Source organism: Mastigoproctus giganteus, chromosome 3, assembly GCF_048544385.1.
Source record: "Mastigoproctus giganteus isolate SK-2022 chromosome 3, ASM4854438v1, whole genome shotgun sequence".
Taxonomy (NCBI): Eukaryota; Metazoa; Arthropoda; class Arachnida; order Uropygi; family Thelyphonidae; genus Mastigoproctus; species Mastigoproctus giganteus.
The window spans coordinates 218313344-218338506 of record NC_143577.1 but is presented as its reverse complement, the minus strand read 5'-3'; the positions used below and the strand labels follow the sequence as shown (position 1 = coordinate 218338506).

Below are 25163 nucleotides of genomic sequence, written 5' to 3'. Positions count from 1 at the left end.
GAGTTCATGTACTCAGTGATAGATTAATTCTCACACCAGAACAAACCTGCCTCTGCAAAAAGTTTCCCCAGTATTACTCTACTGTCAAACAGATGGATGTGACCAAAGACAAGGCTGCAGTGCTGGTCTATTTCAGAACTAGCTGGTCCCTCATTATGTAGTAGATGGTTTCCTACTAGAAACATGCAGGCAAAATGCTTGTAAAGTTGTTCGATGTGTGCTTGTGTGCAGTAAACAAAACCAGAGTTTTTGAAGTTTTAATATAGCTAAAGCTATCTGTTTTGTCTGAGTGTTGTCACTAAAGACCACCTATCTGATCTGGGACCAGTTATTTCTGAAAGATATTTCAAAGATGAGATTGCTCTGATAGCAGTCTCATCTTTGAAACAAATGATATAATTAACCCCTTCCTGGAACATATTTTTTCTGGAAAATATGCCGTAACAGGTCAACTTCTTTTATTTTACAGATTAAAAGCATGCATCATGCAAATACTCATTGTATAGTTTTTTTGTATTTTTTATAAATTTTTTCGTAGAAAATACATGGGAGTAATTAATTCATTTGGGCTATCCCGAGTTATCTTGTGTACGCCAAAAAGTGTGCAAATTATACAGATTTTTTTAATAAATTAGTGCTTGAGCTAAAAGAAAAGCACAGAAAAAGTCTTCATTACTCATTATATAAATAAATTTAAAAAATCAAGTGGAACGCACAACCAGTAATTGCGAACTACATTCTGACACACGGCCACCACAAGTGGACAGGCAAGGTAAGTGTCACTTACGGGCGGCAGTTCAAGAGGGCGCCGAAATATATTTTTTTCAATATTGTTTTTGTGAATTATTTTCGTGGGTTCAGTATTCTGCATTTAGGACGGCAAATTATATTTTGCTTACTGGTGGCACAGGAACACGTGCTACTGTTCTGACATTGCTGTACAATATAAGTAAAACTAAAGCCAGTCGTTTGAAAATCCTGAGAAAACTCGGGATTTACTTGCCTAATGCAAAATTAGCCAGAGAAAATACATTTCAGTCCTAAATTTGGAGGTATTATTGTTTGCTTCAGGTATTATTGTATCATGAGATATTTTGTGTAGTTCCAAATAACTTTTAAAACTAAAAACGAGATATCTCAGGATAATCCATGAAGGGGTTAAGAAGGGAAGTACATATTTCAATGGCCCCGAGTGCCAAGCGATATTTTGTGCGATACATAGCGTTCTTTCTCAGCGGATTAGTTATATTTATTTTCCAGTGTCACTATTCTTCTTGTTTTTCTTAAGTGATTCTTTACTTAAAAGCTTTGAAGTAGAATCCAGAAAGGAAATACACCTTTCTTTCCTTGTGTATATATATATATATATATAATCCGTACTAACCTAACTAAACCTCTAAACCGCTTGGTCACTGGTGGCACCGCTCCTGCCTCCACGTGGCTGGGCTGGAAACCTGGGAGAAGAAAAACACTCTCCCGGGGCAAAAAGGAGCAAAGATGGACATAAATAGACATGCCACTTATGGATCTCATGATCCAGATCTCTCAAACAGAGAAGACTTAAATGCAGGAACTGCAAAACGGCAGAAAAAAGAAGGAACAGAAACCCCTGCTCCTCTTTTTTTGATACTGCATTCTTTGACTGACAATCCTTTGAGTAAGCTCTCCCCATTCTTAATACAGAAATGTCTTGAGAATGTGGCGGGCCCACCAAAAATGGTTAGAAGATTAAAATCCGGAGACCTTCTAGTGGAGATGAACTCGGAAAAACTATTAAAAATATCGACTTTTGGTGGAATTCCCACAAAGGTTACCCCGCATGCCACCTTAAACTCCTCTAAAGGGGTAATAGCCAAGTGGGATCTCCTTAACGTATCTGAGGAGGAAATCGTTCAGGAATTAGGCGATCAAAATGTAATAAATGCCAAAAGGATAGTCATTAAGAAAGATGGGGTTCTTACTCCTACCCGAACGGTCATTCTTACATTTAAAACACCAATTTTACCAACAACTGTTAAAGCTGGATATTTAAGGTGCAAAATTCGACCTTATATTCCAAACCCTGTCCGGTGTTTTAAATGCCAAAAATTTGGACACTCACAAGCAGTCTGCAGGGGTCCACCTGTGCCTCCTGTGGTTCAAAAGAGCATGTTCACACAGACTGCCCCACTGAAATACAAAGCTGCCCAAACTATAAGGGGAATCATTCAGCATTTTGAAAGGAGTGCATCCAGTGGCAGACTGAAAAGAATATACAAAAGTACAAAGTGGAACACAAGGTGCCATACCAAGAAGCAAAAAGACATTGTTTAATTTCAAATAAATTGCCATCTTATTCTTCAGTTGTAAAAAAGCAACGATCCATAACAGTACAAACAGATTGTTCAGTTCCGCCAAGCATCTCAATTTCTGATTGGGCCAGGTCAGTCCTCTCTACACTAAAAGAACAGCCTACCCAACAGCAATCAACTCATTCAGCAAACACACCACTGACAATACCACCAGATAAAAATTCTGTACAACAGCAAGTTAATCAAACAAGCTCTGAAAGAAATAATCAAAAACCAGTACTGATACCATGGACATAGATAGAAATTCACACCGAGATGACCCACTTCTTGAACTTCATGCAGAAGAGGAGGACATGGACGTCACAAGACCAAATTTCCCAAAAAGGGAAAAAAGACTAGACAGGTGCAAACAAACCACATCTCGTAAGCAAGCAGACACACCCGATAATCCTCAATAATGCATAGAATCATTCAATGGAATTGTCGCGGACTCCGAGCTAACTTAGATGATGTTTATGACTTAATTACCGAATATAAGTCTGCTGTTCTTTGTCTACAGGAAACAAACCTGACCCCTAAAATAACGATGAGCATAAAACATCATATAATGCTTAGAAAGGATAGGAACGACTCTAATACAGCACATGGAGGTGTAGCATTGCTAGTAAACTCCAGAACTCCTTTCAGACCAGTCCCACTGCAAACAACTTTAGAAGCAATTGCTGCTAGAGTTATGGTTAAGATAGCGGTAACAGTTGTTTCCATATACCTTTCGCCAAACCATTCATACTCTCTAGCAGATTTGACTGATTTAGTTACTCAGCTGCCACCACCTTTCTGTATCTTGGGTGACTGGAATGGGCAAGGTGACTTGGGTGACTGGAATGGGCAAGGTGCGAGGAACCCCCTATGGGGGTTCCTCGCACCTTGATAAGAGAGGGCAGTTAATTGAAAAATTTCTTGAAAGGCACAACTTAACATTATTAAACAATGGGACCCACACGTACGTGCATCTTTCCTCAAGGTCAACTTCTGCAATTGATCTTTCAATATGCTCGCCAAACCTCCTTCCTCTTATTGATTGGACGGTCACATAACCTGCGAAATAGTGACCACTTTCCAGTAATATGCGCACTATCGGCTAACTCTCCTCCTCAAACCGAGATAAAAACTGTTTGGAAATTCGACAAAGCTAACTGGAAGAAATATCAAGAGCTGGCACATCTAGATATTCAGACTATTGAGACCCTCACCATTGACTCTGCCGTAACTTACATAACTCAGCAAATGATAGCAGCTGCAGAAACCAGTATACCAGATCATCCATGAAAACTCGCTCCCACCCAAAAATATGGTGGAATGAAGCAATGCAAAAAAAGAGAAGAATAGATACTGGAACTTATTTCGTAAATACCCAACCACAGCTAATCTCATACAGTTCAAGAAAGCTAGAGCTAAATCTTGTCACATACAACGAATAAGCAAAAAAGAGACATGGTCTAAATATGCCTCCTCTATAAACAGGACCACAAATATCAGAACTGTTTGGACTAAAGTTCGAAGAATTAATGGAAAATATCCACCTATAACCACTCCGATAATATATCTAAAAGGCAAAGAAATCTGCAATCCTGTCGATATTTCTAATACATTAGGTGAAACCTTTGAAAAAATCTCCGCTGTAACCGCATTTGAGCCAAGTTTCCAGCCACATAAAATACAAGCAGAAAAATATAATCTCAATTTCAGTAATTCACGACAGCATCCATATAATGTACCCCTTACCATGGCAGAGTTACGTAGCACACTTGCAAGATCCAAAAATAGTGCTGCTGGCCCTGATGGAGTGTACTATGCCATGATATATCACTTGAGTGAAGAATCCCTTTCTGCTCTGCTAAAACTGTATAATAGAATCTTTGGCGAAGACTACTACCCTACCAGTTGGCGTCATTCTATTGTATTAGCTTTCCCAAAACCAGGAAAGGACCATTCAGATCCAGCAAATTACCGACCGATAGCGTTAACTAGTTGTATAGGAAAAGCATTAGCAAAAATAATTAATGCCAGATTGACATGGTTCCTAGAGACTGAATGCATTCTAAGTCAAAATCAATATGGATTTCAAAGAACTAGATCAACACTTGACCTTATGGTCAAAGCTGAAGGAAACATCCGAAATGCATTTCTCAGGAACGAACACCTAGTGATGATATGTCTTGACATCGAAAAAGCTTTTGATACAACCTGGCGGTATGGAATTCTTCACGATCTTTATGAATCCGGTATTCGTGGTCATCTTCCAAAATTTATCCAGAACTTTTTGAGCAATAGGACCTTTCAGGTACGATTTCACTCTACTCTCTCACAAACATTTGTGCAAGAAGAGGGGGGTCCCTCAGGGTTCTGTGCTTAGTGCCACGCTCTCTCAGGATTAATTCCATTACAAAATGTATTCCCGACACAGTTGAAACTTATGTATGCCGACGATCTGGCGATCTCAAGCCACTCACAAAACATGCGTTTCATTGAAAGGCAGCTTCAAGGTACAATTAACAAGCTTGTTCAGTGGGCCAAAAATAATGGATACAGACTTTCAAAACAAAAAAACAACAGCAATTCATTTTTGCCGTAAACAGAATTTACATCCAGATCCCGATTTACATCTTGATTCTCATCCAATTTCTTTTCAACAGAGTATTAGCTTTCTTGGACTAATTCTGGATAGAAAACTTAGTTTCTTAGAGCATATTAAACATATTCGTACAACCTGTCTAAAGAAGCTGAATCTCCTCAGGGCAATTTCCGCTATGTCATGGGGTGCAAATCGGTACATGCTGCTGCACTTATACCGGTCGCTCATAAGATCCAAACTAGACTATGGGTCACCTGCATATGTCTCAGCTAGAGAAAGTGTATTAAAATGGCTCGACCCAGTACATCACAATGCCCTCCGAATTGCACTGGGAGCTTTTCGTACATCGCCAGTTCAGAGTCTCTATACGGAAGCACATGAACCACCCCTATTTCTTCGTCGGCAAGCTCTGTTATTAAGTTATGCAGCAAAAATCAGAAGTTTCCCACATCATCCTATAAAACAGTATTTATTCACCCCAAAATGGCATAATTTGTACCAAAATAAACCTTTGCAGAATAAACCATGTGGCATTAGATTACAAAGCATAACTACGTGCAGGGAACTAAATATGAATGACATAATTCTAGATATTAGCACGGCTATGCCACCATGGCAAATACCCTTGGCCAATGTTGACCAACATTTCCAACAATGGGGAAAGAATGCACTTCCAAATTTCAGTATTCAGCAGATCCATGCAACTCACTCTTTTCAGTTCTCTAGTTTTACCCAAATTTACACTGATGGCTCCAAGACAGATAGTAAAGTTTGAGCAGCTGCAGTTCTACCAAACAATACAATATCCCAGCAGCTCCCTTTGGAGTACAGTATTTACACCGCAGAACTGTATGCTATCCTGATGGCTCTAGTCAATGTAAAACAGTCATTATATCCTCAAACTTATCTACACCGATTCCTTAAGTGCTGTATCTGCTCTTCAGTGTAAATTTCCTTCCAGTCATCCGTTTCTACAACAAATTCAAACCAAGTTAGTGCAGCTTCTTGCAAACAGGCAAAAATTAATTTTCTGTTGGATACCTGGGCACTCTGGAATTAGAGGAAACGAACAAGCAGATCTTGCAGCCAAGAACGCCAGTCACATAAAATCAGACATGCAGATACCTTACACAGATTTAAAATGCATCATACATACCAAAGAAATGTTAGAAAAAAATGGGCTATCCATTTGGCAGGGAGAAAAAAAGCAATAAGCTTTTTCAGATTAAAATCGATCACAAGAAGTGGCTATCAAGCCTAAGAGGCAATAGAAAGGAAGAAGTAGTACTTGCTAGAATTCGAATAGGACATACTCACCAAACTCATAGTTATTTACTCACTCAGGATGACCCTCCACTCTGCAGCAACTGTCAAACTCAACTCACAGTAAACCACTTGATCAATGAATGCCCATTATATCTGAGAGAACGAAAAACAGCTTTCTCTTCACATCTATATTCTTCTAATAAACTTACCTTACAACAGATTCTCGGAGACCGACAAGATATTAATGATGTTTTTACCTTCCTCAAATTGATAAACAAATATCACCTGATCTGAATCCTTTTATTTAATATAACAATCATGTATCAAATAAGATTGAAATAGGTGCATTATGGCCTTAGTAGCCCTTGCACCAATAAATCCAACAAACAACAACAACATATTTCAATACAGGTTAATAATAAATTGAAATAGTTCTGTAAAACAGCACTACTCTGTGTTTGGTTTTACTATCAGCCATGTAGGGGTACTGTTGCCCCTCCAGTGATCACAGCACTTGGATTTATGCTCTTTAGATCATTTTAATGGATAATGGATTCACTTACTGGGTAATGTTATCTGATTAAAATCAATATGTTTCTTTTGGTTGATGACATGGACAAATGTTTCTAAAGAGTTTCAACAGTAAAACCTAACTCAGGGTGCTGTTGTTTTATAGAACTATTCTAGTTTATTAATAAAAATTGAAATATTACTGTGCAGCTTAATTATATTTGTTTCAAATATGAGGCTGCTGTGACAGCATCTTTCAGGAATAACTGGTTCAAAATGAGATAGCAGGTGGTCTCTAGTGACAATGCTCAGACGAAACAGATAGCTTTAGCTCTATTAGAGTTTTGAAAACTAATTTTATATACTATGTACCAACTCACGTTGAACAACTTTACAACTGCTTTGCCTATGTGTTGCTACTAGAAACCTATTATCTGATGAGGGACTAGTTAGTCCTGAAATAGACTGTCACAGCAGTCTTGACTTTGTTGCAAGGTAAGTTTGTTCTATTATGAGAATTAATATCATTGCATTGTCTATCAGGTTAAATCTTGCTAGTCACAAAAATAGTTTAAAGTGTAAGACAGTCCTGCAAGCATCTTATAAACAGAGAAATGTCACTTTTTTTGCATGGATTATTAAATACAAATGCAATCACAGATTGCAAGTGCTGTTTGCTTTCTTAATATTTCTGGATTTCAAAATGGTGGGGTTTTTTTTTTTTTTTTTTTTTTGTAAAATGGGCTGTGTTTTACTTTTTCATTTATTCAAATTTATTAATTAAAAATGGAGTGACCTTACAGCAATTGATAAATAATTGCTCTTTATATCAAAATATTCTTTAACTCCTACTGACAAAGTATACAAAAGTAAAATAACATAAAAATATAAAACTGTTCAATTAAAATAGAGAAAAAGTAGGATAAAAACAAATTAAAAAGCAGTGGTAACTTTTGACATTCCAGGATATCTGTGAGCCATGAAGTTTCAAAGTAATGCTGTGTACAGTTGCCCTAAATGGAGCCGTTTAACCTTTTGGCTTCACTAAAAGGTTAAAAGGATCTGTTTAGGGGCAACCCATCAAAAAGGCAAGTTTGTTCTGCTGTGAAAATTAAGACCATTATCAAAGTTTAAATCCTGCTGGATCACAAAAAAAATGTAATGAAAGTTAGTCCTACACCCACCTCATTTCTCTGAATCCATATATTTTAGCTGTATTATAACTTTGAATTTCTCTCTCTTAGTGTTATCTCATATTCAGTAAAATTTGTAACCCAGTGCAAACAGCCCATACATATGAGCTGGTGGCCAGTTTGATGTCACTTCAGGACAACTGAAAGAAAAGAGACTGAAAATGTACACAGCATCATTAAATCCATGATTAATCTCTTCTACAAACAGTAACGTACTGACCCACACAAACAGATTTAATTTTAGTTTTTTTTGTTGCCATTATCAGGCGTGTGACTAAAGTAGAGAGAAAAATAACAGAGCCTCAGGTGCCAAGCGATTTGTGACTGAGCTACATCTGTGCTTTAATTGTGATTCTTGAAAGCAGTTATAGTTTTATCTTTAATTTTCAGAATTCTTTATAAACCTCCTTAAGAGAGCAGGAAAGGAAAGCTACCTTTCTTTATATTTTCTGCTTACTAACACTAATCACTAACACTTACCAACCTTTGCTTGGTCACACCAGGTGCTGTTCCTGCCTCTTTGTGGTGGGGCTGGAAACCTGGGTGGAAGAGCCAACCTGCAGGTCTAAAAGGAGCCAAATGGATGCTCAATCCTTTCCACCAATGGAGCCCACGGGCTCATCATGTTGTGACTCTGAAACCAATCATGCTGCCTCAAATCCAAAATAGTGAGAAGAGAATTGTGAAAACGAGTTCGTGCACTATTTCTCATAATTTATTCCTTGACAAATCAATCTATGAGTAACCTTCCTCCATTTCGTATTCAGAAATGTTTGGAAAATGCTGCTGGTCCACCTAAAGAAGTTAAGACTATGACCAGGAGATATTGTAGAAAATGACATAAATGCATACTGAAGCACTGCTTAAACTTTTGCCTTTCAATGGAATTCCCAAAGTAACCTCTCAAGCCACCCTAAACATTTCAAAGGGAGTCATAACAGACTGGGATTTACTAAATGTATTGGAAGAAGAAATAGTACAAAAATTACAAGAACAAAAAATCATATGTGCAAAAAAAGAATAATGGCAAAAAAAGATGGAGAACTTGTACCTACTCACAACATTATACTTTCCCGCAATACCCCGATCTTACCAACAACACTAAAAGCAGGTTACCTTTTGTGTTATATTTGTCCATATATACCAAAGCTGATAAGATACTATAAGTGCCAAAAATTTGGCCATTCACAAACAACTTGCCAGGTAGACTCTTTGCTGCATCTGTGGGTCCATGGACCACACACACAAGAGGACTGTAATGCAGAATTGCCTTGTTGTGCAAAGGCTCTCCAAAGCCTGTGAGATGTGGAAATTAAGTAAAAAATATCCAAAAGTACAAGATAAAACAGTTATGTACCAGGAAGTAAGAAAACAACTCGACACTCCAAAATGTACCTATGTAGCAGTTACCCAAAAACACAAAAATGGTAGCAACACAGATAGAGATAACTGTTTCTCCGAATATATTGCTTGTTGAGTGGGCAAAATCTCTATTGGCAAATCCTTGGTAATCTCAAAATAGCATATCAGATCAGGCTATTTTTTTTTTTTTTTTTTTGGTAGTTGTTGGCGCATAGGCTTCTGTGGCCATAATGCACCTCCCAAGGTTTTTGCAGTACTTTGATCCAAGCCCGAGGCGGGAATCGAACCCGCGACCTTTGGGTTGCCAGGGAGGCACTTTACCCACCTGGCTAGCCCGGTCGGCTGTCAGGCTATTAATACTTCGAATTCAATCCCATCCACTTCTGCTCTTCCAGTTACTTAAAATGCACAGAAACAAAAAATAGAAAAAAAACTGAATTCTGTTAAAGTAAAAAAAACTCTCAGCATGTGATAATACAGCCAAAGAAGATCTAGAAATATATGCTGAAGATGACATGGATACAGGATGCCCCCTTTTCTAAAAAGGATAGATGCATGAGCAAAACAGAAGTGATCAATATATGCAAGCAGCTAACAAAAAGCAAGCAGGTCCACCTTCCACTCCATAGAGAACATCCGATGATGGAATTGTAGAGGACTACATAGCAATATTGATGAATACAAACTTATTGCTTGGTATGCTTGCAAGAAAACCAACTTGACTTCCAAAATGAATCCTCCTATTAAAAACTGTATTCCCTACAGACAAGACAGACTCAACGAACACAGATCATGGAGGTGTTGACATTTTAGTGGAATCAATAATTCCATCCAAACATATACCACTATGTACTCACTTAGATGCCATTGCAGTGTGTATTGCTCACACCATATCATTAACTCTTGTCTCTGTATACCTCCCACTAAACCATATATATATACACACACACACACACAACTGAAACAGACTTAGATAATCTCATTATGCAGATACCAGCTCCATTCTGTGTAATAGGTGACTTAAATGTATACCACCCACCTTGGGAATCACATCAAATGGACAAGTGCAGAAAACTACTCAGAGCAATAATTGACAAGTACAATCTTACTGTACTTAACACTGGGGTCCATACATATGTTTACATTCCTACAGATAAACCTCTGCCATTGATTTTTCCATCTGTTTTCCAGTATTATTTTCAGCCAGTGATTGGTCAGGATCAGTGGCTTGTACAGCAGCGACCATTTCCCAATAGTCTGTCGAATCCAAACAACAACACCAACCAGTTTAGAAGCCGAAAGTTGAATTAAATGGAAATTTTCCAAAGCATACTGGAATAAATATATCACTCGTGTTGTGTTTGATATCAAGGTCATTGAATTTCAGCACATTGATGGTGCAGCTAAACACATACAGCAAATACTAGCTGCTGCCAAAGTTGCTATACCACAGTCACATGTAGGGAAGCGAAAACGTACTAATCACTGGTGGAATGCAGAGTGCACCAATGCAAAAAAGAAAAAGCATGGAACTTGTTTTGCAAATATCCAACAACCAATAACCTTATCAAGTACAAGAGATTTAGGGCCAAAGCATGTCACATAAGACAAGATTCTTGGATTAAATTTGCATCCACTATCACCAAAGATACTGAAACAAAAATAATTTGGAAAATAATTAAAAAACTCAATGTCAAATCACCACCAGTTTCTCTCCTGATCATCACTTGGAATGGACAGGATATATCATCTCCTAAAGAAATTGCAAATGCCTTTGCAGAAATGTTCTCTCAAGTATTTGCACTGAGCATATATAAATAAATAAATCTTTATTGTGAAGTAGAATTACAGCACAATATCCCATCACGGCGACGAGCGCCAGGGGTTCACATATAGATAACATAAGTACAAATTCAAATGGCTACAAAATATAGCGAACACATACAAAAGGCTACAAAATACAGATTACAAATGCAAAAAGAAATACAAATACATCATAAAAACAAGGAGCTGAACACAAATAAAGAAAAACAAATACAACTTGGCAGTGATTCAGGTTTCAAGAGCTTTGATAAAGTTGTCTGTCCTTCTTTTTACTTATTATGGTGTCGATGTCGGCGTCCACACGGTTGAGCGCAGCGAGCATCTGCTTGGGCAGAAATCTTTCGGTGAGTACAAGCCTGTTGTGGTGAGCCACAAGTGCTGGTACCGACCTTAGGCTTCGCTGTGGAATCCTCCAAGAGCAAGCATTCCAAATATTTGGAGATGATATTTGGCCTGAGATGAGTTTGGCTGTGAAGACCAGCCTCTTTTCAACGATCTGATAAAGCCTTTCAAAATACTCAAACATTAGTGAGAAATACAAAATAAACGTTAGCACAAATTATTCACTTCGGTATAATCAACCATTTACTATGTCGGAGTTAAAAAAAAAAAAAAATTCCTTAAATAGCTTAGTTTACAATGCACTTGGTCATAATGGCATATATTATCTAATGCTGCATAAGTTAAATAAAAACACCCTTCTTTCCTTGCTGTTTTTCTTCATCTGAATCCTACTTGAAAACTACTACCCTGGCACTTGCCACCAGTTATTGTACTGGCTTTTCCCAAACCTTAAAGAGCAAACACATCCACAGAATTACTGACCAGTTTCTCTATCTAGCTGTCTGGGAAAAAAATTAGAAAATGTGATTCACAACTGACTTAATTGGTATCTGGACATCTGTTCACTGATGAACAAAAATCAATTTGGTTTTTGGAAAAACAGGTCCTTCCTAGATCTTGTGATCAAAGTTAAGGCAAATTTCCGATGTGCCTTCATAAAAAAATGAACACCTGGTAATGGTATGTCTTGATGTCCAAAAGGCATTTGACACCATTTGGTGTTCTTCAAGATCTACATGTGCTTGGGGTACAAGGACATTTATCACTTCTAATACAGAGTTTCCTACAAACTCATACCTTTCAGGTTCATTATAAAAATGCCCTCTCCCAGTCTTTCAACCAAGGAGTAAGTACCACAGGGCTCTATTCTCAGTGCTACTCTTCACCATCAGAATAAATCAAATGACAAAGGTCATTCCTGCTGCTGTTGAAATATATCTATATGCAGATGACCTTACTATCTCATGCCACTCCCAAAACATGAACTGTACCAAATGACAACTCCAATGTGCAATCAATATAGAACAGTGGATGTCACAAAATGGTTATTACCTCTCTGAACAGAAAACTATTGCAGTAAATTTTTGCAAAAAAATGCAAGATACATCCTGAGGCGAGAACTCATCCTATAATACTCTCTGACAATGTCTGTTTCTTAGGTCTAACTGTAGACAGCAAGCTCAACTTTATGAAACACAATGAAGATTCAAACTACCTGCCGGAAAAAGATGAATGTCCTTAAAGTAATATCAGCAATGACATGGGATAGATGCATCCTACTTCACTTGTACTATACACTTATTAGATCTTGACTGGACTACAGTGTACCTGTATATGATTCTGCTAGAAAGAGAACCCTTGAGTGGCTTAACCAAATCATTGTTGTGCCTTATGGCTAGCCCTTGGAGCATTCTGGACATCTGTTTAAAGTTTATACATAGAAGCAAATGAGCTACCTATTCATCTTAGGAGAAAGTTACTACTAACTTTAGTGAAAATATGGAGCCAACCAGCTCATCCTGTATGGCCATATCCATTTGATCCGCTGTTAAAAATGAACTATAAATAATAAGTCTAGAGAAAATAGTTACAAGAGCTAACAGAACACTGGAATGTTCATCTAGATATTGTATGCCAAGAAATATGAACCAAAACGGCAGCATCATTTCTACTTCATTCCCAGTAGAGTGTAATGTGTACACTACCGAACTATATGCAATTAAATTAGCCCTTGACATATCAGTATTTATCCTGCTCCACAGGTTAATTTATACAGATTCCCTGACTGCAGTGAATGCACAAAATGCAAATCTGACCTTGGTTGACTCAGCATTCAACTTCTCAGTTAATGAAATTCTGTTGGATTCCAGGGCACACTTGAATTCCTGAAAATGCAGATGAAGTCGCTGAACACCCCACAGCCAGTATTCAGATTATAAACCTACTGTCCACCAAGCATGCCACAATCAGTGGAAGGATCTATGGCAATCTCAGACAAATGATAAGCTGTTACAACTTAAACAAGAACCACAACTGTAGAATTCATTTTTGTAAAAATTGACATGGTTGTTCTTTCTGGAATACAAATTGGCCGCCCGTCTGACAATTCTTTCTGCTAGCAGGGAAGATCCTCCACAGTGTGTTCACCGGTACTCCTTGTTAACAGTAAAACAGATCCTCATTGACTGCTCTCATCACTATGCTGACAGAACTGCGGCCTTCAAATCCCTGTCAATATTACCGTTAACAATGCATCACCTCATAGGAAACAATGCCAATTTGTGAGAATTCTAGTTATGTAAAATTAATTCAGCTATATAATTGCTTTTAATTAACTCCCTGTATCAGTTTCTGCCAGTATATGATGAACAGGTGCAATATGCAGCCTTTGTGCCATTAAACCCTTTTAACAAAAACGTGTCTTTCAAGGTCGCTCATTTGGTTTTCCACTCGGTACTAACCCTATGGAAGAGATAGCGAAGTGAACCTTGACCACCTGTTATTTTTCTCAACACTATAGAGATCATCATAATTGCAAGAATTTCATTTAATTTCTCCACTGTGCATTATTAAAAGCAAAATGTAAACTGATGACTGCCTCATTATTATTCCTTAAGAATAGTTAATTTTTCTCTGAAGCACATCCATTAGCATTAGTAGAGGCATATGATGCAAGAAAGCAAGCTTATGCAGCACCAGCCAAAAAAACAAAAAAAACCCCACTTCCATTTCACCCCTCCGTTCATTCGAAATACCTGTCCAGCTGAGCCTTAAATTTATTTAGGCTATCAACTTCCACAACAAGGGATGGAAGTCTGTTCCACCAACCAACTACCCGCTGGCTAAATGTAAATTTCCACACATCTATCCTACATCTGTCTTTCCTCAATTTGAATTTATGCCCTCTCAGGTGATTTTCTGAGCAAGAGGAAGAATCCCATCGGGATTGAGCATGCTCAAACCATCAAGCCTTTATACACCTCTATCAGATTACCTCGCCGGTGCCTAGTCTCCAGACACTGTAATTTGCAAAATTTAAGCCTTTCTTCGTAAGAGTAACCCTTTGTTCCATTCACTAATCTTGTTGCCATTCTCTGTACTCGTTCCAGCAGCTTTACATCCTTCTTGAAATGAGGCCTCCAGACCTGTATACAGTACTCAAGGTGTGGCGTGACGATTGCCTTATACAAGGGAATAAAGTAAAGTGCAGCCATTATCAACCCACTGCAGGATGGAAGCCTCCTCAACAATTCATGCTGAGGGAAATGGACCATAATCTGCCACACTGGTCCAGTGTGGGTTGGCAGATCGACCGTATTCAGCAGTCAGGGGCTTGAACCCCGGTCTACTCAAAGAGCATGTGCTACTGCACTCCCACTAATCACCTCCTTATCCCTGCTAGAAAAATTCCTGTATATCATTGACAAGACACCATGAGCTACCCTTGGAGCCTGTCTGCACTGCTCAGAGAATCTTATCTGCCTGCACAATTACCCCCAGGTCTTTTTCATTCTGTACCACAGAGTTGATACGGTGCTCTGGGGTTGCTGTTTCCCATATGTAGCACTTCACATTTGTCAATGTTAAACTTCATTTGCCACCTCTCAGCCCATCTGCTCAACCTTTCCAGATCCTGTTGCAGCAGTATAGCGTCACTAGTGTCCTTAACAACCCTGCCAACCTTTGTATCATCTGCAAACTTGGACATTAAGCTTGATATACCATCATCAATATCATTTATAAATACAGAAAACAATAATGGAGCCAACACTGAACCCAGAAGGAACTCCACTAATAACATTAGTCCACGATGAGCAGTGTCCATTGATTACCACACTCTGTCTTCTCCCCATCAAACATCCCTTTATCCATAGCAGCAATTTGCCTCCAATGCCATACTACTCCAATTTGTGCAGCAGTCTTCCATGTGCAACAGTAGCAAAAGCCTTTCTAAGATCCAAGTATATAATATCAAAGTTATTCCCTGCATCCAGTTCTTTTGTGACTGCATCATACTATCCAGTCAAATTGGTCAGGCAACACTTCCCCTTAACAAAACCATGCTGTGTCAGAGCTATAATTGAAGTCTTGTCTAGATGATCCCACAGTGCTTCTTTAACCAGTGCCTCCATTAATTTTCCTAGAACAGAAGTTAAACTCACAGGTCTATAACTACTTGTGTCAGCCTTTGATCCTCTGTGAATTGGGGTCACATTTGCACATCTGCAGTGTATGGGTACCTCCCTTGAGTCCAAAGAAGCTCTCATAATTATGGCTAAGGGTTTGCTTACTTCCTTTGCTGCCTACTTTAATATAACTGGATAGATCCCATCCACCCCAGGTGCCTTTCTTGTGTTTATCTACAACAATTTTTCCTCCACTTTACTCTCAGTTATTACAAGATTATCTAGCTTGCTGCCAGAGTTAAATACACCTCTGGCATTCCCCTCGCTGAATAACTCATGTGTGAATGTCGATGCAAAATATTCATTTACTTTGTTAGCTACCTGAGCAGGATCATCAACAGTTGAACCATCGATATCAAGTGGCAAATCTGATTCATCCCCTTCGTTCTAGAGTTTACATAAGTACAGAACTCTTTGCTGTTTTTCTTTGCATCCTTTGCCAAAGATTTCTCGTAATCTGCCTTCGCCTGCCTAACCTCCTTTGTAACTTGGTTACAGATCAGCTTATATCTATCATAGGCTTCTGTGTCACATGTTAATTTATATGTATCCGATGCATTTTTCTTCTCTGCCATATGTTTCATTAGTTCATCTGACATACATTTAGGCCTAAACCTTGAACAATATTTCTTAGTTGGTATGTAAAGCCTAGTAGCCTCCAAGATAAGCTCTTTGAATGCTTCCCATTTTGAATTTGCTGTTGGTAACATCATCAGTTGGTCCCACTGTATAGAATTTAAATACTGTTTCAGACCATCGTAGTCGCCTTTATGAAAGCAAAAACCCTTCCCTTTACTCTTGATGGTAGTTACCTTTTTGAGTAAATCCCACTTCAGCACACTGTGGTCACTGCCACCTAGTGGTTCCTTTATCTGCAGATTCTTTATGCATTAAGAATCTGCTGGTAATCAGATCAAGAGTATTACTCCCTCTAGTTGGCTCCCGAACATGCTAATATAGAAAACAATCATCCAATAAATCCACAAAAGCCTTGCTAGTGTGTGAGTGACCAACCCACAAATTCCAGTCAATATCTGGGAAATTAAAATCCCCCATTAGGACTCTCTCTGCTTTACTGGCCCACTCTATTTCCCTGTACAGTTTCTTATACTCAACAGAGTCATTAGGCCTATAGCACACTCCTCTCAATTTTGATCTCCTAATGCTTATGTCACACCAAACTGACTCGACACTGCACTGTCCAGCGATGTCGACTGGTTTCACTTCCTTGGATTTTGTGTTTCTTAACTAATAGCATAACCCCTCCTCCCTTCCTATCCTGTCTGTAGACATTGTACTCCCTAAATTCCAGTTCTGCATTCCTTATATCTGTGTGACACCACATCTCTGTTATCCCAACAATATCTGCCTTTGATGTTGTGAGCAATACATCAAATTTATTTACTAAACTCCTAGCATTGGTGTTCACACGCAAGTATACATGCACCTGTTCCTATTCTAACTACCCTAACACAACCCATGTGTTTACTTGTACTGCAATGACTCCCAGCAGTCTCTGAAATATCCTGCATCTTGTTTTCCAGGCTGCTGCTCATTCCAATAGAAGCAGTGCAAGAATCACTTTCACCTCTGCCAGTGGCTACTGTTAATCTATTAGTCCTTGTATCCCCTGAAGCGAGCAGTTTTCCGACCCACCTAACACTGCCTCGATTGCATCAGCAAATATTCTTGCACCTTTTCTATTTAAGTGTATCCCATCCCTGTAGAAGCAGTCTCTCCTGTTAACAAGTACAAACCAGGCTGAAAAAAATTCTACCCCTTGAGTCTTGCACAATCTTTTCAGGGCCAAATTGATCGACAAGGCTGTCATCATATAGTCCCTCCTATCATGTCTGGGCAGAATTGCAGACACTTTCAGATTCAACCTTAATTCACGGCTTTTTTTCAACAGTGACCTGTACTTGTACCTGGACATTGCTGTAACTATGTTTATTGTCGTTTTAACCACTAGCATAATCTTTTAGTCAGTATAAATGTTTACACATGTAAACACGTTTAGTTAGTGTTACTATTCACTGAAATGTGCTTCTCTAAAACTGCTCCACCACTAGTATGCCTCTCTAAAATTTGCCGCCTCTCAATTGCTGAGGATGTTGGATTTTAAAGATTTGACTCTGTATCAATTTTTACAAAGAATACAAACTGTAGAAATTTATAAACATTATATATAAATATAAAATTTGTTTCTTATTATTAAGAAACAAGTTTGACCTTAACATAATTTAAAAATTTAATCAGTTCTGCTGTAGTACAGGTTGGGGCAAATGCATGTCTCGTATTGTGGAGGCACCTTCACCATGAGTTTCCCCAGTAATTGCACTAGAGATTAAATTAAAAAAAAAAAAAAAAAAAGCCCTGCTCCAATGGAGAGGTATGTTGCCATTTATTTGAAATGTATGCCCTTTACCCAGATGGCAATTTCCACTCATATTGGAGGGTAAGTAGGCATTGTGAAATGAAAGACTTGACAAACCATTGATGAGAATTATATACAATATGAGATGCTAGATGCATAAATTTCAAGAAATCAGGTAATTTAGGGCAAGGTTAATAATTTAAGGTTTGAATACTTACGGATTTGTTTTTAATTTCTATGCAGGTTGATGACTATAGTTTAGTGAAATTCCTCCCTCTCAATATTACTGACGAGGAAAGTATTGGAGATGTGTTAATAACTATTGATAATGCTATTCAATATGGAGAGGATTTTGATGTTAAAGTACATGTAAGTATGCATATAACATCCTTAAAACTTATTGCTAATTTTGTATTTACCTTTTCTTGAGATGTTTTCTCTAAATTCCATGTAGATATAAGTTCGGAGTGTATTATGCAGGTATGTCGAGTGTTTAGTATCAAACAATGTTAACTACAAAATTGCATTTTCTTTTTTGTGATAACTTTAGTTTTACTTTATACAACTAATAATGCATATCATGTCATAGAACTGTATCTCTCTAGTACTTGACAAGTTAGCTTAGGCTGTAAGTGAATTTCCAGTAAACCAAGAAAGTGTCAAGTGACTTTTTTTTGGTTAATTACAAAAACATCAACTGCAAAATGATTTTGTAGTTAATGTTGTTTGACACTAAACCCTCTATGTATGGCACATCTTTTTGAAATTTTCATCTTTTCAGTAAAAACTTGTGGCAGAAGACCACTTCAGTTTTTTATTAATAGATGGGATTATTCATATTTAGAATGTACAGATGAAGGGAACTCAGGAGCAGTTGGTTCTGAACTTTGCTAATAGCAAATTTAAGATGAAAATGCATAAAGCACCTGTTTACCTTATCATGTCCAAGCTCAACTTCCAGTGAATAGATTTTCATGAAATTGTTTGGCTCTTTTGGAAAGTTTTGATGAGCCATTCCAAATTTCGCAAGAATCAAGCAAATGGAAATCTGATAATTTTCTTCATGCTTATCACAGATTATTTAGATGTTGTATGCTGTAATTAGCCAAGGCACTAGATATTCTTTTGTAGCACCGTGCTACAAAAGAAAGGAAAGCTTAAGCACTGTGTAATTGAAAGTGGCTGCTTTCTGAAGAGCTAGTCCCCCCCCCCTTTCTAAGTCATTAAATATATAAACAATGAATTATAACTATTTGTTTATTCTCTTTTTCATGGAGGATTAGTGAAATACATATTGAATGTCAATTTTTCTTAAAATCCAGGAGAAAATAAAGTATATTACAGAAATGGTAGTTGCACATTGTTTTCAGGTATGTTACTATTTAGTTAAATCACAGATCAATGAAATAACTGATCTGTGATTAAAAATAAATAAATAAAACTTTTTTTTTGCAGATATCCAGAGGAAATAATTATGTTACAGAAAGTTGAGTATATATTAAGTTGTGAGGTACATGCAATGATGCAAAAAACATTTTATATATTATTAACCTTTTCGTGGGCAGGTTTTGCATGTACGTGTATCCTCGGTAGTCAGTTTTCTCAATGGTGACAGGCTCTAAGGAATTTGTGTGTTTCCAACACAAACTTTAACTTTAGACATATATTTATATTCTATTTTGTTTGACTGCTAAGAAAGAAACTGTTGCAAAAAAAAAAACACATTCCTATTTGATAGTAGTCAGTGAAAGGTGTAGTTTACCTGATAATTAATAGAATGATTGACTAACTAAGAATTAATCCTTTGTCTTTTGTTTATTCCATTTTTTCCTCCTTTTCAGGACTTTGATCCTCCGTGGGATGATGACTGAGAAAGGAATATCCTTATTGTTATAATAAATAAGTGTAATTATCTATAACTTTTCTTAAGTAAAATCTCTATAAATAATTGCCTTAAAGTTTGTACTCATTTAAAATAAGAAGTTACATTTCATTGTATGAATGCTGTTCAAGAATGAGCATAATTTTTATTTATCTTACTCTACTACATCCAAATTTTGATGATCCTTTTCAACAGTCCCCCATTTGATGTAAGTTTTCGATCAAGGGCTGGTGATACCTATTCTAACTGTCAAGCAAAACTGATTATGCCTTTTAGAAGGAGAAGAAATTTACTGTCTCAGAAATGTTGACACATGCACTTTGCTTAAAGTTCATAAATAAGTTAAGGGTGGACACTGAATTTAAAAATATGCATTAGGATCATATTAAGTGTTGAAGAGTAAGAGTACATTTTACTTAAGGTTTTGATGATAATGATAACTTTGGTAGGCCTTCACCAGAAAAAGTTGAGATATTTTGAAGAGATCATCTTGGTTTTAATGTTACTTAAACAAGTAGTGTTGTACATTAAGCAAAAGAAATCAGAATTTTGTGTCAAGTTATATCTCTTATTTCTGCTTATTTTTTAGTAGCCTTTTGTATATATTTTAAATCCTTACTTTAATGGCCATCACTGGTATAAAAAAAAAAAAAAATTATATATATATAGAGAGAGAGATGAAATCAGAAAGAATTAATAGAAAATACAAAAAGATAGAGCAGTATTAAACACAAGGTGCCGAGCCTAATAGAAGAAGAAAAGAAAGAAAAAGAATATTAACAACCTAAAATATATATATACATAAAATTAAAAAGCTGAATCAATGAGCCAATTAAACGTAGAGAAGCAGAAATATATGATTAATTAATAAAGAAAAATAGTGAGCCAACTTTCTTTAGCTTGCATCAAGCTTTTTCCTTCCCACCCTCAGTTTGATGCTCACTATTTTTCTTTATTAATTAATCATATAATTCTGCTTTCCCTTTTAGCTTCTCTACGTTTAATTGCCTTATTGATTCAACCTTTAATTTTATAATTCAGGTTCTTACTTTTCTTCTTCTTCTATTAGATTTGGCACCTTGTGTTTAATATTGCTCCATCTTTTTATATTTTTTATTAATTCTTTCTGATTTCATCCATATACTTTTTTTATCCTGTTTTTACAGCTTTGCACACTTGGGTGCAATTCCTGTTTTTTTTTTTTTTTTTTTTTTTTACATTTCTTATTCATGCATTCTATACATACAAAGGGTACTAGGAAAGTTTTGCAATACAGCTTTGTTTATTTAATTTTTTCAAAGTAATTTCCTCTACATTCAATACACCTCTCCATCCTCCGAAACCAATCTTTAAACCAGTTCTGCCAAGTTTCACTAGGGAGTAAAGCACACTCGTTGTCCCAAGCCCGTAGAAGGTCCTCATCACTGGAAAACCGCCTCCCTTTTAGCTTCATTTTCACATGTGGGAACAGTGCAAAGTCGCAGGGAGCAAGGTCTGGACTGTAGGGAGGGTGCTCGAGAAGTTTCAGTCCTGTCGTGGTCAAATATTCGGTGCAGGCTTTGGCGCGGTGAGCTGGAGCATTATCTCTTATTTCTGCTTATTTTTTAGTAGCCTTTTGTATATATTTTAAATCCTTACTTTAATCGTGATGATCGTGATGGAGGTACCAGGTGTCCATTCTTGACTTTGGCCGCAGGTTCTTCATAGATCCAATGACTTTAGGCAGGCATTGTTCGGTATACCACTTAGCTGTGACTGTCTTCTGCGTGTCCAAAACGACACGTTCCACAATTCCACTCGATTTGAAAAATACAGCTATCATTTTCTTCTTTACAGATCGGGATTTTCTGACAATTACGGGTGTGTCGTCATCATCAAAGACCCAAACTTTGTTTTGAGCCTTGGTCGGCAGATCGTAATAGTACAGCCAAGTCTCGTTACCTGTCACGATGTTGTTCACATACCGAGATTGTCCCTTATCAAACTTTTTTAACATCTCCCGGCACCAAGTCACACGTCGTGTCATCTGCTCTTCAGTCAGTTGATGCGGCACCCAGAGAGAACAAAGTTTCTTCACGTGCAAATGATCTTGCAGAATCGAACGAATTGCTGGTGCATTTAGGCCCAAAGTATCCTCTATCTGTTGGTAGGTCACTCGCCTGTTTTCGTGAAGCATTTTCCTCACAGCAGTAACGTTTTCCTCCGTAACCGACGTTCGTGGCCTTCCCGGCCTCTCAGAATCCTCCAGAGTGAAATTTCCCCTTTGGAATTCTCTATACCACCTGAATATCGTTGTACGATGTGGACAATCATCATCTAGTGCAAGAGTCATTTCTTCTAAGCACTGGTCTATGGTTAAACCACGCACGAAATTATACCGCAAAACTGTCCTTATCTCATTTCGTGACCACGATGCCATCGCAAGCACTTTACACTCTCACTACTAATGAATAACTGAGCCCATCGACTTGGCGCGGCGGCTACTATGCACGTATGAACATGTCTCAACATGCAGCAACAAGCAGCTTCCTGTGACTCATTGTTGCGTCATATTGCAAAACTTTCCTAGTACCCTTTGTATATTTGAAAATTATGTAGTGCAAAGAATTTTGCTTAACTCTGGTAGAAAAAAAAAAAAAACTAGCACATAGCTGCCATCAGGAATATAAATTTGGAATGAATGGGTTAGCGATTAGACACAATTATGCTCCATGTCAATGAACATTTCTCAAAGTTCAGCTGATCACAATCTCTTATCCCACCTATTTCATTGAGAAGGAACTTAAGTGGGATTAGCTTCTATTTTATATGAAAAATTTTAAGTCAACCCCCCCCCCCCCCAAAAGTGTCATTGCTACTGAAGTGAATGTAATAAGCAGAAGTCAGAATGGTAATTTCTCACATGTGGGTATTTCTGAGAGACATCACAACCTGGATATTTTTTTATTCAAACTACTTAACCAAATGGGAGATCTATTTTCCATTTGGTTTACCACTGGTAGAACTTCTGTTGGTACTGTACAGTCACCAAACTGATTACAAAAATTTTGCAAGAGCAATGTTGGGACTTTGCTGGATATTTGAAGTCTAATATTGTAAGGAGCTGCTGGATAGTAAAGCACAGTAGAAAGATCATGTAATGTTCCAGTGGATTGCAAAATAATGTTACAACAGTGGCAATTATAGCATACAAGAGTTTGCTATATATAGTTTGTAGAATGTCACATTTAGAATGAAGTTCACAGACATTGATATAGATTGACATTTTATCAATCACCCTCATTCTGTAGTGTGAACAGTTTGTTGATAAGTTTGTGTGATGATATCTCTAAAAAAGCAGTCTAATCACAAATGTGATTACTGTCATTTAAACCATGTAATATAAATTTATAAAGTTCACTTTTTAAGTTTATATAAACATTAAAGGTGAGCTTTAACTTTTCCTTAGCCACAGGAAAGGCATCCCAAGGTGAGTGATATTTATGGTCACAATCAAGAAACACATGCACAATGATATTAGTTGCCAAAGCAATTCCTGGATTTATATTTTAAGTTTAAAGAGAGAGAGAATATCACGGGGTTTAATATCAAGGAACCATTCATATTAGTTTTTGCCTATTTACATGAAGAAGCACCTTGCTTTGGCAACCTGGTAAAGTTAATGGCTATATTGCCAAAACAAGCTAAGTGTTATTACCATCAGAGTACTTTCTGAGGTCTTGCAGGGAATCCACACGAGTACAGAGCAAGAGTTTAATAATGGCATAAATGAGATTACATGAGATAGTTTAAATACTTGTATGCATGTTTTTTTAGGAAGTTTTCTGTGGGAAAAATTTACAACTAATATACAACTGCTGTATAATTTACTTGTTGGTTGAAATAACAGCTATAATTGAAATTACTTTTCAATAAAGAAAACATGGCATAAAAAAAAGGAAACCTTAAAAAAAAATAGTTTTGAGACAGACTGCGCCATTCCAACTGCTAAGTACAGTGGTAGTATTAGAATGACCAAAATGGAACCAAAAAACTTCTATTAACACCTACAAATTAAAAATAGGAATTGCATAATTTCAATCCAACTGTATTCTAGTAACCCTAGAACAGCATGAAAAGAGACATGATCATGACTGTTTTTGGATTTTCAAAGTCTTTGTTGAACAGAAGCTATACTGAGAAATTTAACTTAATAATGATTGTCTGATAGCATGTAGATTTCCTAGCATCACTTCTCTTTAAGGAAAAGTTTAAATAAGTTGCAGAACCCCGGTCATGTTTAAAAACCATGTATTCCTTCACAAAATGAAGGAATGCATGGCTTTTATAATAAATCCAGATTAAAATCTACTTTTTTTTTAATTATTATTATTATCTTGACTGTTTTCAGGTCTAAATTGTCATGTACCTGATAATTTTTTATTTATTATTATTCTTTGTGTTTATTTCTATAAAATTCGCAAGAACTAGACATTATAATAATAATAAAGTTAATTTGTAAGAAAGACACTTTCATAAGAAGTATTTTAATTAATTTATTGGTATGTAAAGGACAGTTTATACAGTTAGACCCAAACAATCCCAATAACTAAATAAAATGGTTATATTTTGGATTCCAATATTGAAATCCTTCTTCAGGCCTAGATTTTTGGGTTTGGGAGGAATTCTAAAGCTTGACCATGGAAGAACACTGAAGAACTTTGAATTGTTTAGTGTAGTACAATCTGGCGTGAAGATGGATTTTGATATTGAAATCCAAAATGTAGCCAATTTTATTGAGATTGTTTTGGATTTATTTCTTAGTAGTAGTACTCCTCCCATTCTTGAGCTTAATTAAACACACTGGGGATCCCTAACACCTATACCTGATTTAAGAGGACTGTAAATTTTACCGAGTTAACTTACTCTGCATATCAGACTAGCAGCCTGCCTGTTTTTTTCCAAACCTGGAGGAAACAGGCAGGCTATATACTCATAAAACATTAGTAAATAAAGTATTTATTTACCAAGTCCAGTGGTAAAACTTTATAGCCTAAACAGTATAAGTCTGCCCAAACCAGCATGAGTAAAAATTGAGCAGTAACGAGTCCCCCCCCCACACACAAATGGGCAAAATCACCTCTTTCAGCCATCCACACACAGAAAAATATCCTCAATAATGTATGGCACCTTAATGCCTGATTCTCTGAATTCAGCTTTCCAGCAACTGCTTGTGACATGAGCAGTTTCAGTAGGTAACCTGACTTTTTTGCCCTGTTATCTTCTGATAAACTACATTCTCATATCCACAATAC

The 25163-nt window shown here is 37.1% G+C and overlaps 1 protein-coding gene across 1 annotated transcript in view; it reads left to right on the top strand.

Moving 5' to 3' along the window:
• Positions 1-25163, top strand: part of LOC150088726 (GPN-loop GTPase 3) — a 135458-nt gene that overhangs the window by 79602 nt on the left and 30693 nt on the right. Inside the window, exons 7-8 of the mRNA XM_090369629.1 lie at positions 18231-18356; positions 19829-19892. Coding sequence (XP_090225755.1) covers positions 18231-18356; positions 19829-19858 — 156 coding nt within the window. The 3' untranslated portion in view covers positions 19859-19892. The remainder of the gene's footprint in view (positions 1-18230; positions 18357-19828; positions 19893-25163) is intronic.